This window comes from Dermacentor albipictus, chromosome 10 (assembly GCF_038994185.2).
Source record: "Dermacentor albipictus isolate Rhodes 1998 colony chromosome 10, USDA_Dalb.pri_finalv2, whole genome shotgun sequence".
Lineage (NCBI taxonomy): Eukaryota > Metazoa > Arthropoda > Arachnida > Ixodida > Ixodidae > Dermacentor > Dermacentor albipictus.
Genome location: NC_091830.1, coordinates 42,497,136 through 42,510,332, shown reverse-complemented (window position 1 = coordinate 42,510,332; position 13,197 = coordinate 42,497,136). Strand labels below are relative to the sequence as shown.

The 13,197-nt window shown below is 44.2% G+C and overlaps 1 protein-coding gene across 2 annotated transcripts in view; it reads right to left on the bottom strand.

The window, feature by feature from the left end:
• Window positions 1-4,095: 4,095 nt before the first annotated feature.
• The window catches only part of LOC135907356 (gamma-tubulin complex component 2-like), a 59,235-nt gene continuing 50,133 nt past the window's right edge, over window positions 4,096-13,197 (bottom strand). Inside the window, exons 23-24 of one of the 2 annotated variants that reach the window (XR_010565981.2) lie at window positions 8,358-8,507; window positions 4,096-5,296 (exon numbers count right to left, since the gene is read on the bottom strand). Coding sequence is in view for 1 of the 2 variants with exons in the window: in XM_065439042.2 (XP_065295114.1) it covers window positions 8,468-8,507 (40 nt within the window). In the remaining variant the exon portion in view is untranslated. Of the gene's footprint in view, window positions 8,508-13,197 lie in introns of both variants that reach the window. The other variant, XM_065439042.2, reaches the window with a different exon arrangement.

Here is a 13,197-nt window from a genome sequence, read left to right as displayed (position 1 = left end):
CACAGCCAACGTGTGGCAATTCAGGGTGCATGAAACCACGTTTATTCCACATTAGAATGCGCCAAGGGCGCTGTGGTGTAAAGGGAGGGGTATTATTGCAAAAGGGGAAGGGTTAGGCTGCCTCCGTTTTATTAACGAACGTCCTGGAGGCAGTTAAGTGCGGGCCGCATGACTCTTGCGGCTATCGCGGAGCCGATCGCCGAACGAACTGAGGATGCATTTGGCATTCTGAAACAGCGTTTCAGGAGACTATCTTGTAGATGCAGACTCAATTGACCAGTGTTGTCTCATTGTACTTGGAGCATGCATGCTACATATACTGTGTAGCAGTAACACTGACATGCGAAGTGACTGCAAGGTCCCTCCCTAGAGAGGACGTCGAAAATCAAAACGATGGAGCCATTACAAGCACTGCAGCTATTAGGCAGATGTGCGAGTTTAGATGCAAGAATATTGGTGAAACACAGTGCTGATAATCTACTGCTGCAGTCTCCACTTTTCTCAAGAATGCGAACTTTGCTTTCTGGCTTATTTTGCACACTATATGTTTTGCATGCTTTGCGCTGTTCCCAGCCTTGTACATTGTTTTCTCTCTGCGTTGTATAACTGTTAGAAAAAAAGATTTGACGAAAACAAGATGTTTATTTCTTGGCTTTATATGCACTGACAAAGCCCTCCAGAAGGGCCATTTCTGTGTGCTGAGTCGCCCTATTTCTTTCTATTTCATCAAGTTTTTTGCAGCAACTGCACTAATGGTGGGTCCTTCTTGGGTTTGGGCAACTCCACGTGCATGTTTTCCACACTCCTGGTTTGGCTGGGTGCCGCTTCTGGGGCCTGCAGTTCCCTGCAGCAAATGTACTGTTTGCTAGTAGAACTTTACACTTCTTAAGAGAGAGGCTTGCCTGGCAGCATGCCTAGCATACTGTTCAATACTGACATGATGAAAAATGAAAACTGGATAGTGCATGACAGATACCAGAACAATCAGCAGACTAAAGTATCTCAATGAAACCAGTGTCTTGTGCCTTCATTGCACCGAGACACTCAGGCAGTGTTAGGGCATGGGCCAAGCATGTGATAGCTGAAGAGATGGCAGTTAATGAATGTTCAGTGTGGACATTGCCGCTTTGCCGTCATAAATAAATGGCCCGTAAGCTCACATTAAGAAGGCTATACCATCAAGCACTGGCAGCAGTGCTGACCATATCCATTTTATTTCAAATAGGAAATGTTCGACTTGCAACATTTAGCCAAACGCAGTGTAGGCATGCCCCATAGTGCCACCTAAGGCCACACGGCATGCTGAACTAGCTTATGCAATTGCAAGTACAAATAGGTCTGTACTAGCGGCTGTTCCCGAGTAGCACAGAACACAGAGTTCATGTAGACAGCACGCAGGATGAAACACAAAACATGAGTTGCCACCTTTATGACCGTGCTAACTTCTCCCTGCACCATTCTGCATTTCTGTGCATATGTTATAACAGGGCTCACATGGTGCTGCTTTTCCATGAAGTCCTGCAGTTCTCTAAATAGTTGGATGTGAGTGGCACTAGAAGTTTAGTACACCTCTAAAACTGGTGCATTTTCACAAGCAAGACTTGGCATATTGTCGCAAAAACAGAGAAATGAAGTTTCTGCTCTTTAATTGCTTTTTATGCACTTATACATATCCCAGTGCAAACAGGGACCAGGAGTGAGAAACATTGGCGTCAAACAAATTACTTAGGCAAATTGCACATGGCTTGCAGAAAGCATTACTGCTTACGACAGCGGTACAATTTTCTATGAATTGAGTGATGGACAGGGATGAACTAGAATAAGCTATTCTCTGAAGCTGATACTTGTTAACATTGCATGCTCAGGCATTTTTGAATGCTTCAGTATGAAGTATTTAAGGAAACTGCCAGTTTTGTCTCTAATTTCATGTACACGCTGTGAATAAGACGTTCTTTAAGTGCATGTGTATCATGTCACATATCATGTCACATATCATGTCACAGACGTTAAGTGTTAGCTGAACTATGCACTGGAATGCGAAACCATGAATTAAATAAAAACAGCACTGCAAACTTACCCCTCAAAACTGCACTTGGCAGCAGCACTGCCAGATTTCTTATTGTTGCCGCGAACTTTCTTGTACGCTCTCTTGAGTAATATCCACTTGTTGGTAAATTGAAGGACAGTGATGGAGCACCCGAACTCATCGTTCAACGCATCTGTTAAAAGGAGCATCAGCTGGTTTTCCTGCGTGCAGAACAATACAAAATGCAAAGCAAATACAAGCGAATCAAGTTCTAAGCCTCGCATTAGTCCCCCCTTTTTCCCGATGCAGCCAAAGAGCTCCTTGTAACTTTCAATGAGGAACTCCATCCTTCGGCCACTCCACAGAGGTTCTTCGTAATCGCATTACGAAGATGGCATGGCTGACGTGTGCATCGCAGCAGCTTCAGTAGTCGATGGCGTCGGCGGTGTGGCATCTCCAATGCGAAGGTGCAGCCCCAGGCCGCTCTGCCTGCACTGCATAGGTGGCAAAACCACTCTGCATGCAAAGGACCATCGCCCTTCTTTGAGCTGCAAAAAGAAGGGAAGAAATGTCGCCACTTCGTATGCATACAAACTGTGCTATTACGTTTACAGAGAATAATGGCAAGTTTACCTGTTGTAGTGTAAAGCTAGGCATCTCCTTCAAAGACGATCACACCAAGTTCATCTAGGATGGGGAATACTAACTGCGTCAGGCTGCCGTCGATGTCCACAAACATGGCCATTACCATTGTTTGCAATGCGTCGGCAATGGCGGTTCCGTTGGTGGTTCGCGTGGCTGCACCTCGTTGCAGCAAGGTTCAGAGGTGCACTGCACAGTGGCGACAACTAACCTCGCACCTCGTGCAATTGAGGACAAGAGTGCAGGGGGCGCCTCTGCAGCTTGGGGAATCAAGGGTTTAAGTGCAGCACACCATGGATGAGTGCACAAGGCGTAGGAACCTCGGCTGAATTGAATAGACCTATTATGACAGAGGTGGACTTGAACCCCAATCTCTCGGCGAAGAGTTGAGGAGGGAAAGCATGGCTAGGGAGTAGGTAACTGGTAACTGCCCGCAGCTCTCAATACGAGACACTTTCCCTAAATTGGGCATGAATGTTTTACAGTAGCTTTACTCTACAAGTCTACAAAGCTTGTCTAAACCCTTTCAGGGACCCTTTATTCAGCCCAGCAATGCCATAATTGTGAACCATCTGGTTTTGCTGCAACAGTTCTTAGAGCAAAAAAAAAAATAATAACCGAGAAAGGAGAGAGGACAAGACGGAGCACTAGACTTCAGCTATCTTGTCCATTTTTTCCCCATTCAAATTGTGTTTTGCACACAAGAATCTATGTCACAGCAAAAGCAACGGCATCAACTAGCCCAACACTTTCGTTATGCTGCCTCCTGGTTACGCTGCACTTTGCTCAAATGGCTGTCCACCAATAAAGACATAAAATGCATATGATAAAGGTGAGATTGGATTGGCACTCTTTATTAGCAGCTCATATTCTTGCCATCTTTCTAGTACAAGGTAAGCAGTCTAAAGGAATAATTTCGCTTGGAAGCAGTATAAAGAATGTGTTCAATGACAGCACATGTGTGGGCCCGTCATTTTAATAACAGTTTAGCTTACACATCTGGTGAGTTGCGTCACTGGTTTGCATATCACGTATTGCTCTTTGTACAAGTGATTAAGCTCTGCAATAAATATGATAAATGAAAAGGGCAATAGTTTGCTCAAGTGGTAGAGTGACCTGCATCTGGCCCAACTGGTCAACGTTACTCTTTGCTTTTATAACAAGGCGAACAACTAAGGGACGATGATATAGTGAAAAGAGCGCTCTTTCCACTCTGTCTCCGTTGTCGTCCCTTCCCAATTTTTTTCGCGCCGTTACATAAATTGCAATGAGCCAACTAGCCGAGCAAGCAACCGTCACTATCTCCCCTCTCACCTACCTCGTGACACTGCACTACTCCTCGCGATGACATCCTCCTCTCCACCACAAACACATCTAAGCATGTGAGACACAAAAACATTTTCATTAAAATAAAGAGAAAGACAATTCTTGTAGTATTTTTATTATAACAAAGGGATCGCAATGAGCTGTACATTCAACAATGCCCACTTCGAATACCACACAGTGCAAGTTCCTTGAAACGGTTCCGACTCTGCCCAAGGGACGACGAGATCAAATGCATGGCGTACGCATCAAATGCCCACTAATATGTATCACTAGAGAACAGACTGCCTGCCCCTACCAGAGCAGCCGACCTGAAGATAATTGGTCGAGATGGCACACATTGAGATGCAAGAAAGACAACATGCTTAAACAGGGGAAAAGGCAACAAACAGTAATACTGTTTGATTTCGTGCAGATAACAGAGTGATGTTTTTCCGACAACATACTACCGATTCTTTTCTATTCCAAACAAATTTCTTCAAATACGGCCCATGGAAGATGGCATGATGTCACCTGTTCGAGTTGTAGAAATCACAAGGAATGTGCAGCCTGAACACACAAGGAAACGCACCTTTTTTTTGTCAACCACAGTATTTTGTCATGCTTTGCATATGCTCACTGCAGTGACGTGAACCAATGTGCAACAGGACTGCGTGTTCATTGTAAGTGGTCAAGCCAGGTATTGCCGGATGGTACCAAACAATATTACCTAAAGTTGCAGGCATTACTTGATCAAAAATTGCAATGTTCACTTACTTACTCAACAGTTTTTCACTTCTAACTTTCAAATAGCCGCCGGAGTCCCCAAAACGAGCTACAAGGTAGGCTGTCATCGCACTTGACATTTTAAGCCTCCGTCACGCACTGCGGGACATGGCTAAGTAGATTGCCAATGATTTTGTAGTATATATTGAAGATTGAATATCCCGAAAGCGATGCTATCCTTGGAATTACTAATAAATTCACACAATTGCCATCACCTGGCTTCTTTGAATGATTGATTGCTGGGTTCCATTGCACCCATAGCAAAACGTGAGTGATGAGACACACTGTGGTGGAAACCCCAAGATTAATTCGAGCACCTGGGGTTTTTTCATGTGCACCCAAGACATGGTAGACAAGCATTCATCCACTGCGACCCCACTGTAATATTTCTACTGCAGCTGCCAGGAAATTCTCTCGGGTCTCGCAATTAGCTAAGTGGACATTGCGATTTGTTCTAGAAGAAATGTCCACCTCTTTCAAGCAGTCCCTCTGAAGAGACGTAGTTGTGCTTTCTGCCTCAGACAGTTTTTTCTATATCACCTGTGCAGAACAAGAAAATGAAAAGGTAGGTGAGAGCTACAGATGGAATACGACATGAGCACAATGAACAAGAAGAGTCCACCAGCGGTTAATAACACAAAAAAATTTAAAAAGAAACTGATGAAACAACTTGTTACTTTCTTTGGTGCAAGTGACTGCTGGCGTGGACTGTGCAATTAGGATAACAATGTAGCAAGTTCAGAAGGAAGCACAAGTCTATAAGTGCAAGAGGATTGATTTTAAAACCTAGTTAAGACCACATTACTATTAAGCATGAGCAAATAAAAACAAGAAAAAGGCAAATTACTCAATTCTAAAGCAACGCAGGAACACAAGGAACATCCAAAATCAGTTTTCTAATATGACTCATTCCCTTTAAATGAATTCATTGGAATGAACAAATCAAGAGCAAGACATTATATGCCTCAAAATTGAGATTCAATCAGTCAACAAGTTTACATAACACAGCTGCTGCTGCTTCCTTAAAATGGCACTTCAATGTTCATAATACGACGACACCAGTTAAGCTTAATGCAGAAATACAGAAAACAAAAATCAAACCTCCTGACTAACACTGCTGTGAAGACGCATGCACAGCAGGATATGAAATGCAACACAAAAGGCATACTTATTTCCGCAATGGTAAATATGGGTGCACCAGCATTCACTCCATGTCACGATCACTCCATGTCACGCTGGATGCCAGCTGGCACGCGGCCAACATTTTTTGTATTACCAGCATACACTATCAACAAACAAAATCCTGACAAGAGGTCACTGGCTTAGGAGAACAACAAACTACATTGTACTAACACCTTGGCAAACAAAAACGCACATCGCCAGAGAAGTGTAATATACAATAAAACCTCATTAAACCGTACCCGCTTAAAGAGTAGTTTCGTTTTAAAAGTAGTAAAGTCAAACCCTCGACTCAGCGGCCATTGAACATAATGTGTTTTGTATCCGCATAAACCATACCAGCTTATTGCATACGCATCGGTTAAAACACAGTGTTTCCACTTTTCGTTGCGCAAACACGGCAGCGCGTCGTCTCTATCGGGCGGCCCGGCAGAACAAGCCTCAGAGATCCGAACAATGGCCTCCAAGCGCTCTGTGCGTTCGCATGTGAAGCCACAACAACATCAACATCATTTCGACGCCATGCCAGAGAGCGTTGTGGTGTCGTGCTAGTGAGGACTCGCGTCATGGCAAAGCTCGGATAAACAAGACGCCAGGTGCTCAGCATAGAAAATTTAGACATCATCTGTGCTATCGAACGTGACACGAAGAAGCCGACGCTGGCACGGGACAGGGATCTGCTGTTGACTATGGTGTGTGGCATTTGGAATGCGAAGAATTTGCTCAGCAGCGTTGCTGTGACCGCGAAGAGATGTCGTCTACGAGGTTCGACTTTTCACCATCATTGCCTCTGTTGTTGCCGAAGTTTTGACTAGCGACAGTAATGAGGACAACACGGAAAGCGACAGCACGGGTGATTCAGGCTCGACAGGGGCAGATGCTACGCGTTACATCAGCCTCATGAATGCAATCGTTGCGACAAGAACACGGGCACGATAACATAACTATTCCAAATGGAAAGTATTCCGCACTTCGGCACCCGGCAATGAAAAAAGCACCTCGGGACTTCTGCAGCACTACTGCGCGCGTGCACGGAGAATACGTAACGCCAACAAGGAATCTGCCATGCGAGTGTTTGCCGAGAAGGGGCTGGCTGAAAAGCCAGCATGCAGCTTCAGTAACTTGAACGAGCGTCAGTTAGGGCGTATTGCTATTCCATAACAGGTTTTTTAGCACACGAAAAGGGACGAAAGACAGTGGCAAGATGCGGACACAGCGCTAACTTCCTACAATTGTTTTGTTCCACAAAGCGGTACACATACATATAGGTAACACACACAACCGTACGCATGTGCATATGTACTGATTTCTAGTCAAACGAGACAGCAACGAGACATGTGTAATGGAAAGTTAAGATGATATCAAAGATGAAAGAACGACCATGCATAGCCAAAAAAATTTTTTTCTGATTGCAAGATTAAAATGTTATCTGCATCAGGCCACCCTTTGTGTCACGTTTAAGAAATCGAATTCTTTACTTGAAAGGTCTATTGAAGGCACGCTAACACAAGCACTTCCTAATCTAGCGATCTAGCAAGAATTCGATTTTTTAAACGTGACATAGAGGGTGGCCTGGAGATTACATTTTAATCTTGCAATCACAAAAAAATTTTTTTGGCTATGCATGGTCCTTCTTTCATCTTTGATATCATCTTAACTTTCCATTACACGTCTCGTTGCTGTCTCATTTGACTAGAAATCAGTACATATGCGCATGCGTACGGTTGTGTGTGTTACCTATATATATGTGTACCGCTTCGTGGAATAAAACAATTGTTGGAAGTTAGCACTGTGTCCACGTCTTGCCACTGTCTTTCGTCCCTTTTCGTGCGCTAGAAAACCTCAGCTTCAGTAAGTTTGAGGCCGCCACGGCATCAAACGAAAATAACACTTTTGTCATGTGAAGTGACTACATACTGCATGTTTTTTTTTCCCTTTCATCGCACTCTCTCCGAGTTCCGTTTTCGACAGGTAAGTGGGCGATCTTATGCTATTTCGGTTAAGCAGTACTACCGTTTAGTACATACTTTTTCCGAGCTCTAGCCAACTGAGGTTTAATGAGGTTTCACTGTACAATGCACCCCCAGTGACACAATCGCTAGTTAACCTCGGCCACTCAGCATGCCGTTTGGCTCCATTACCACAACCCACAGGGTTCACATTGTCCCGACTCCTTTTCAACACCACTTTCGATGAGCAAGACGCTGCAATCATTTCAACAAGCACTTCAACCGTTGCAGCTCACAATCAAGAGTTTGCACTCCCACAGCTACGACAACATGCCGTGCACAGACAGCATTCTCAGCTTGCAAGCCACAAAAAGTGACAAACACAGAATTGGCAACTTGCCAATTTGAGGTTACAAGCTAACGGCAGTAAGTAGCAGTTATCGCACAACAGAAAGTTGGCATGGCATACACACTTGTACAGAAAGCTCGCACTGAAAGTGTGGAAGCCACTCCTTTGGTCGCACTGCAGCCAGCTGGACAAGTTGCTTGTGGGATTGCCCAGGTTCCTCTAGGTGCTTTTCAGTTACTCAGGAGTACTCGAGTAGAATCGGTTGAAATCGATCCTGCGCATAACCAAGCAACTGGGTAAGAAAAGATGTGCAACTGATTTGGCCATCGCTGACTAGACTGGTGCTAGGATTTGTGTCATGGCCATGGCTCCATTTTTGAAATATTTTATCCAAGCAAGATTTCCAACAGTTGATACACCAGCAGCACAAGCAGCAGGGTCAATGTTGGGCAAACATGGGGCCCCATTGAGTTTACATTAGACAATGTTAATGTTGACATTTGGCAGTACTACTACGGCTACGCATACATTGTGCATGTCACCTCGTAGCGATCAACAGAACATTTAGTATGTGCTCTTATGCCACATCATTTACTCAGATTCATTCGTACCAAGTGCGGAGGACTGCCAGTTACAGTCCTATTTCTATCACTGGTGTCTGTGATGTCAAGATGTGCAAGAATGTTGGGAAAGCCATACTATATAAGCAAGACTTTAGAGGCCACTGCGGCCCATAAGATGCGCGCAAATGCCGAAATAAAGTGAAACTTTGTGTGCACGCCATTCCCGGCCCATGCGCCCTGCTATCTTGGTGTCGTTTTGACAATGAATTCTTTGCCTCTGTTTTGCCGCCTTGCAAGATGGCATCATCGGCGCGGTTGAGGCGCAATTGGCATTTTCCCGCAATGCAATGCGGAGCTCTGATTGGCCGGAGCAGTGCGTTCAAATCCCGCGAGCTAAAGTGCGCCTTTTATTAGCTGCTGCGTGGGCGACGGCGGCTGCTCCCTTTGATGCCGCGCCCACTGCGCTTGCGTTGTTGCCCCTTGCTGCGTCCGCTTCAACAGACGCCTGCTTGCGAGCTGCTCATCACCTTGTGCTATCTTTTAGACTATTTTCTCAGTGTTTTTTTTTTCGCTAGTTTTTTGCTGCACGCAATGCCAGCAACAAAGCCCAAGACAGTGCAGATGTTCGGTGCGTGGAAGCGCGACATGCGACTTGTACGAGCATCGAACTTCAAATCTTCTGCAGCGATTGCCGACTGCGTAGACGCTTTCAGCGGCGGAACTGTGCCATCGGCTGTCGTCAGTCGAAAATCTGACACATTGAGTGTGTCTGGAGCTGCAAGAGCTAATTAGAAGCTGTGCAGGAGCTTTATAATAAAAAAAAAAACGCGTGTTCAACTTTAAGGCCCGTTTTCTCGGAATGAATTTTTTCTCTAGTGGTGCTGGGGAAGGCGATACCTCAGGAACCGTTCTTAAAATTTGTGAGCTGTTTTTTAAATTCTCTTCCTGAATGACTTTGCCAGGGGGTAACAGGCTTCCTTTTTTGAAAGCTAGTGCAGTTAACTTATAATAAGCAATTAATTCTTGATGAATGTGGTCATTACTGGCTACATCAAATTCAAAGTTTTGTTAAAATTTTTTGGAGGGGAAATTAAAGAAAAGGGCTCCGTAACCCCCTGGGATATCTATCAAGGGATCATCACAGTGAATTTCAGCTTTCTGATGTCCTGGCATTTCTCCAGGCTCTTCCTCAGGCATATACATGAACCAGCTAGTTAGACCTCAATAACTCAGGAACTAATAAACACATCTTCATGAAACTTTGCAGTTCCTCATAGTTCAGTGGTGTGAACGTACCCTGAAAGTTTCATTCAGATATCTTAAAATATAAAAAAATTCAGTCTCCAGGGTAATGGACTTGCGACATGTAGGATAAAATCAATAAAAAAACCGAGGACTGCTTTGGTGTTAAATAACGGTTCTTGGCCAAGAAACATTGCCGGATCAAGAGGGATGTAATAACAGTATGCCAGAGGAAAATATTTCTTTCTCTCAGCTTCGGCCTCCCAACACTTCACAAGGACGTGAAGGATGGTCAGCCTCTCACCACATCTACCACAGGTTGGAGGTTGATTTCCACTAAGTAGAAAGTTATGAGCCCCAAATGTGTGTCCTATTCTGAGACGACAGAATAAACATCTGTTTGCCGTGATTTTGTTGCGGAGGGCCAAAAAACATAACTGTGGCTTTATACAGTGCAGTTTATTATTTATTTCTGCGTCCCACATGCGTTGCCAGTAGTTTTGCAGTTTCTTACGTAAGAAAGGCTTCAGATCTGTGACAGGGACAGTAGCCATAGGAATAATAGCTAGTAATGTGAGTGTTGTAGCCATTTTGTCAGCTAGTACATTACCATCGATGACTCTATGGCCAGGTACCCAGCATATTACTACACGTCGATATGAGAAATAAATGCTGCATAAGAGTGAGTAAAGTTCAATTAAAAGAGGATTTGTAAACTATTATAAAGAAATCAGCACTTTTACAACACTTAACAAGTCTGTGAATATTACTGCTCTGTCAAGTTTTAATTTCTTTATATGCTTTACTGCAGCCAGTACAGCATAGGCTTCTGCAGTGAAGATGCTTGTTAAGTGGTTCAATACGTCAGATTTAGAAAAGGAGGAACGAACAGCAGCATAAAATATGCCAGCATGTGATTTTGACATGTCAGTGTAGAATTCAGAGCAGCAGTACTTCGACTGAAGTTCACGGAAATGCATAGCGATTTCGAGGTCAGGAGCGTGCTTTGTGACCTCTACAAAGGATACATCACAGTAAATCATCTGCTACTCCCACAGCAGTAGTAGCTTAGCTGGAGGCATTAGGCAATGTTCGAGTAATCGGACATCCATTTCTTCACTGAGCTCTCTTATGCACAGTGACAAAGGTACTCTCATAGTGGGTCTACTACGAAAAAGTGTTTCACATGTCAAGTCACTAACGGTTGTGAAACACGGATGTTCCTTATTAGAGTGCACTTTCAGAAAGTATGTGAAGCTGATGTATGTTCTCTGAAAATGGAGTGACTACTCATCTGACTCGACGCATAGACTTTCGACGGCTTGTTCTAAATGCGTCAGTGGCCAGGCGGATATCGAGATGGTGAACAGGGTCTAACATCTTTATCGTGCTCGGGACGGCAGAGTAATATACTACGGCACCATAGTCTATACGTGATCGAACTAGGCTCCTGTAAAGATTCAACAGGCACTTCCTGTCGCTACCTTATGTTGTGTGGGATAGGATTTTAAGCAAGTTCATTGTTTTTAGACATTTTGCTTTAAGACATTTTATGTGTGAAATGAAAGTAAGCCTGGAGTCAAGTATAACACCTAGAAATTTCTGCTCTTTGTTAAGAGTAACTTGTTTGTCCGCCCAGTTCTACAAAAGGATCTGGGACCAGGCCTCTCTTTCTTGTGAAGAGAACACAAGAGTTTTTGTGGAGGTTGATTTTAAATCCATTTTGGTCTGCCCGCTTGGACACCTTGTTTAGGCCCTGCTGTACCTGTCTCTCACACACTGTGCGGTTGCAGTATTTGAAACCTATTTGTATATCGTCTACACAGAGGGAATAAAAAATAGCTGGTGGTAATGATGCACGAAGCGTGTTCATCTTTACGACAAAGAGCGTCCAGCTGAGTACGCCACCCTGGGGCACTCCAGTTTCCTGTATGAATGTACGCGACAGTGCATGACCTATTTGCACCCGATATGTACGGTTCACTAGGTAGCTCTCTATAATGTTTAACATATTGCTGCAGACGCCCAGTGCCAAAAGGTCGCACAGGATTCTGTTACTGCCAAGTTGTGTCTTACGCTTTTTCCATATCAATACGGATAAGAAGGATTATTTGTGCATGAAGGCATCATGAATGCTTGCTTCGATGTGCACGAGATGGTCAGTCGTAGATCGCACTTCCCTAAAGCCACACTGAAATGGGTCAAGCATTTTGCTGGACTCTAGGAAATGTACAAGATGGCGATTGATCATTCTTTCAAAAAGCTTACAAAGGCAGCTCGTAAGCACTATAACACGGTAGCTAGTCAGCAATGAAGTATCTTTACCATGCTTCAAAACTGGGATCACAATAGCTTCTTTCCACTTAGGAGATAACCAGCAGCCCAGATAGTATTGAAAAGTGTGAGCAGCGTGATTTGTGTGTCGGAGTGCAGGTGCTTAAGCATAGCGTACATGATTCTATCGGGGCCCGGTGCAGAGCTCTGACAAGCTGATAAGGAAGGTTTAAGTTCTGCCATGGTAAAAGGATGGTTATAAGGATCGTTTTGGATAGATTTCCGATTCAGTGGCTTAAGTTCTTCTAGTGCTTCATGTTTCAAAAAAGTTCTTCGAATAGTGAGTCGAGCTAGACACACGCTCGAAGTGTTCACCAAGAGTGTCGGCCTGCTGTTCCAACTCGTTTCCCTCTATATCAACAAGGGGCAACAGATGAATTTGTTGTCCCTTAAGTCTCCTTAGCCCACTCCATAGGTACTTCTGCCTCCTGTGTGTACGAGTTAATGCCATACAAGAACCTCTCCCAGCGTGTCTTCTTAGCTTGCCGTCGCGTTGGTCTTCCCTGCGATTTAATGTTCTTTAAATGCTATCAAATTTTCTTCTGTTGGGGATAGGCACAGTATGGCCCATGCTTTACTCTGTTTTTTCCGCACCTCCTTGCACTCGTCATTCCACCACGAAACTCGTCTCTTGGATGAGCTACCACTTGATTGTGGAATGAAGTTATTCGCAGCTTCGACGATAAAAGCCATAAAATATGCTACCGTGTCGTCAATACTAAAATTGGTGATAAAATCTCGTAATAGGTAGTTCGATTCCTTAAAATGGTCCCAGTCGGCAGAAACTAGCTTCCACCGAGGCGCCTGTGGAGGGCATTCATGTGG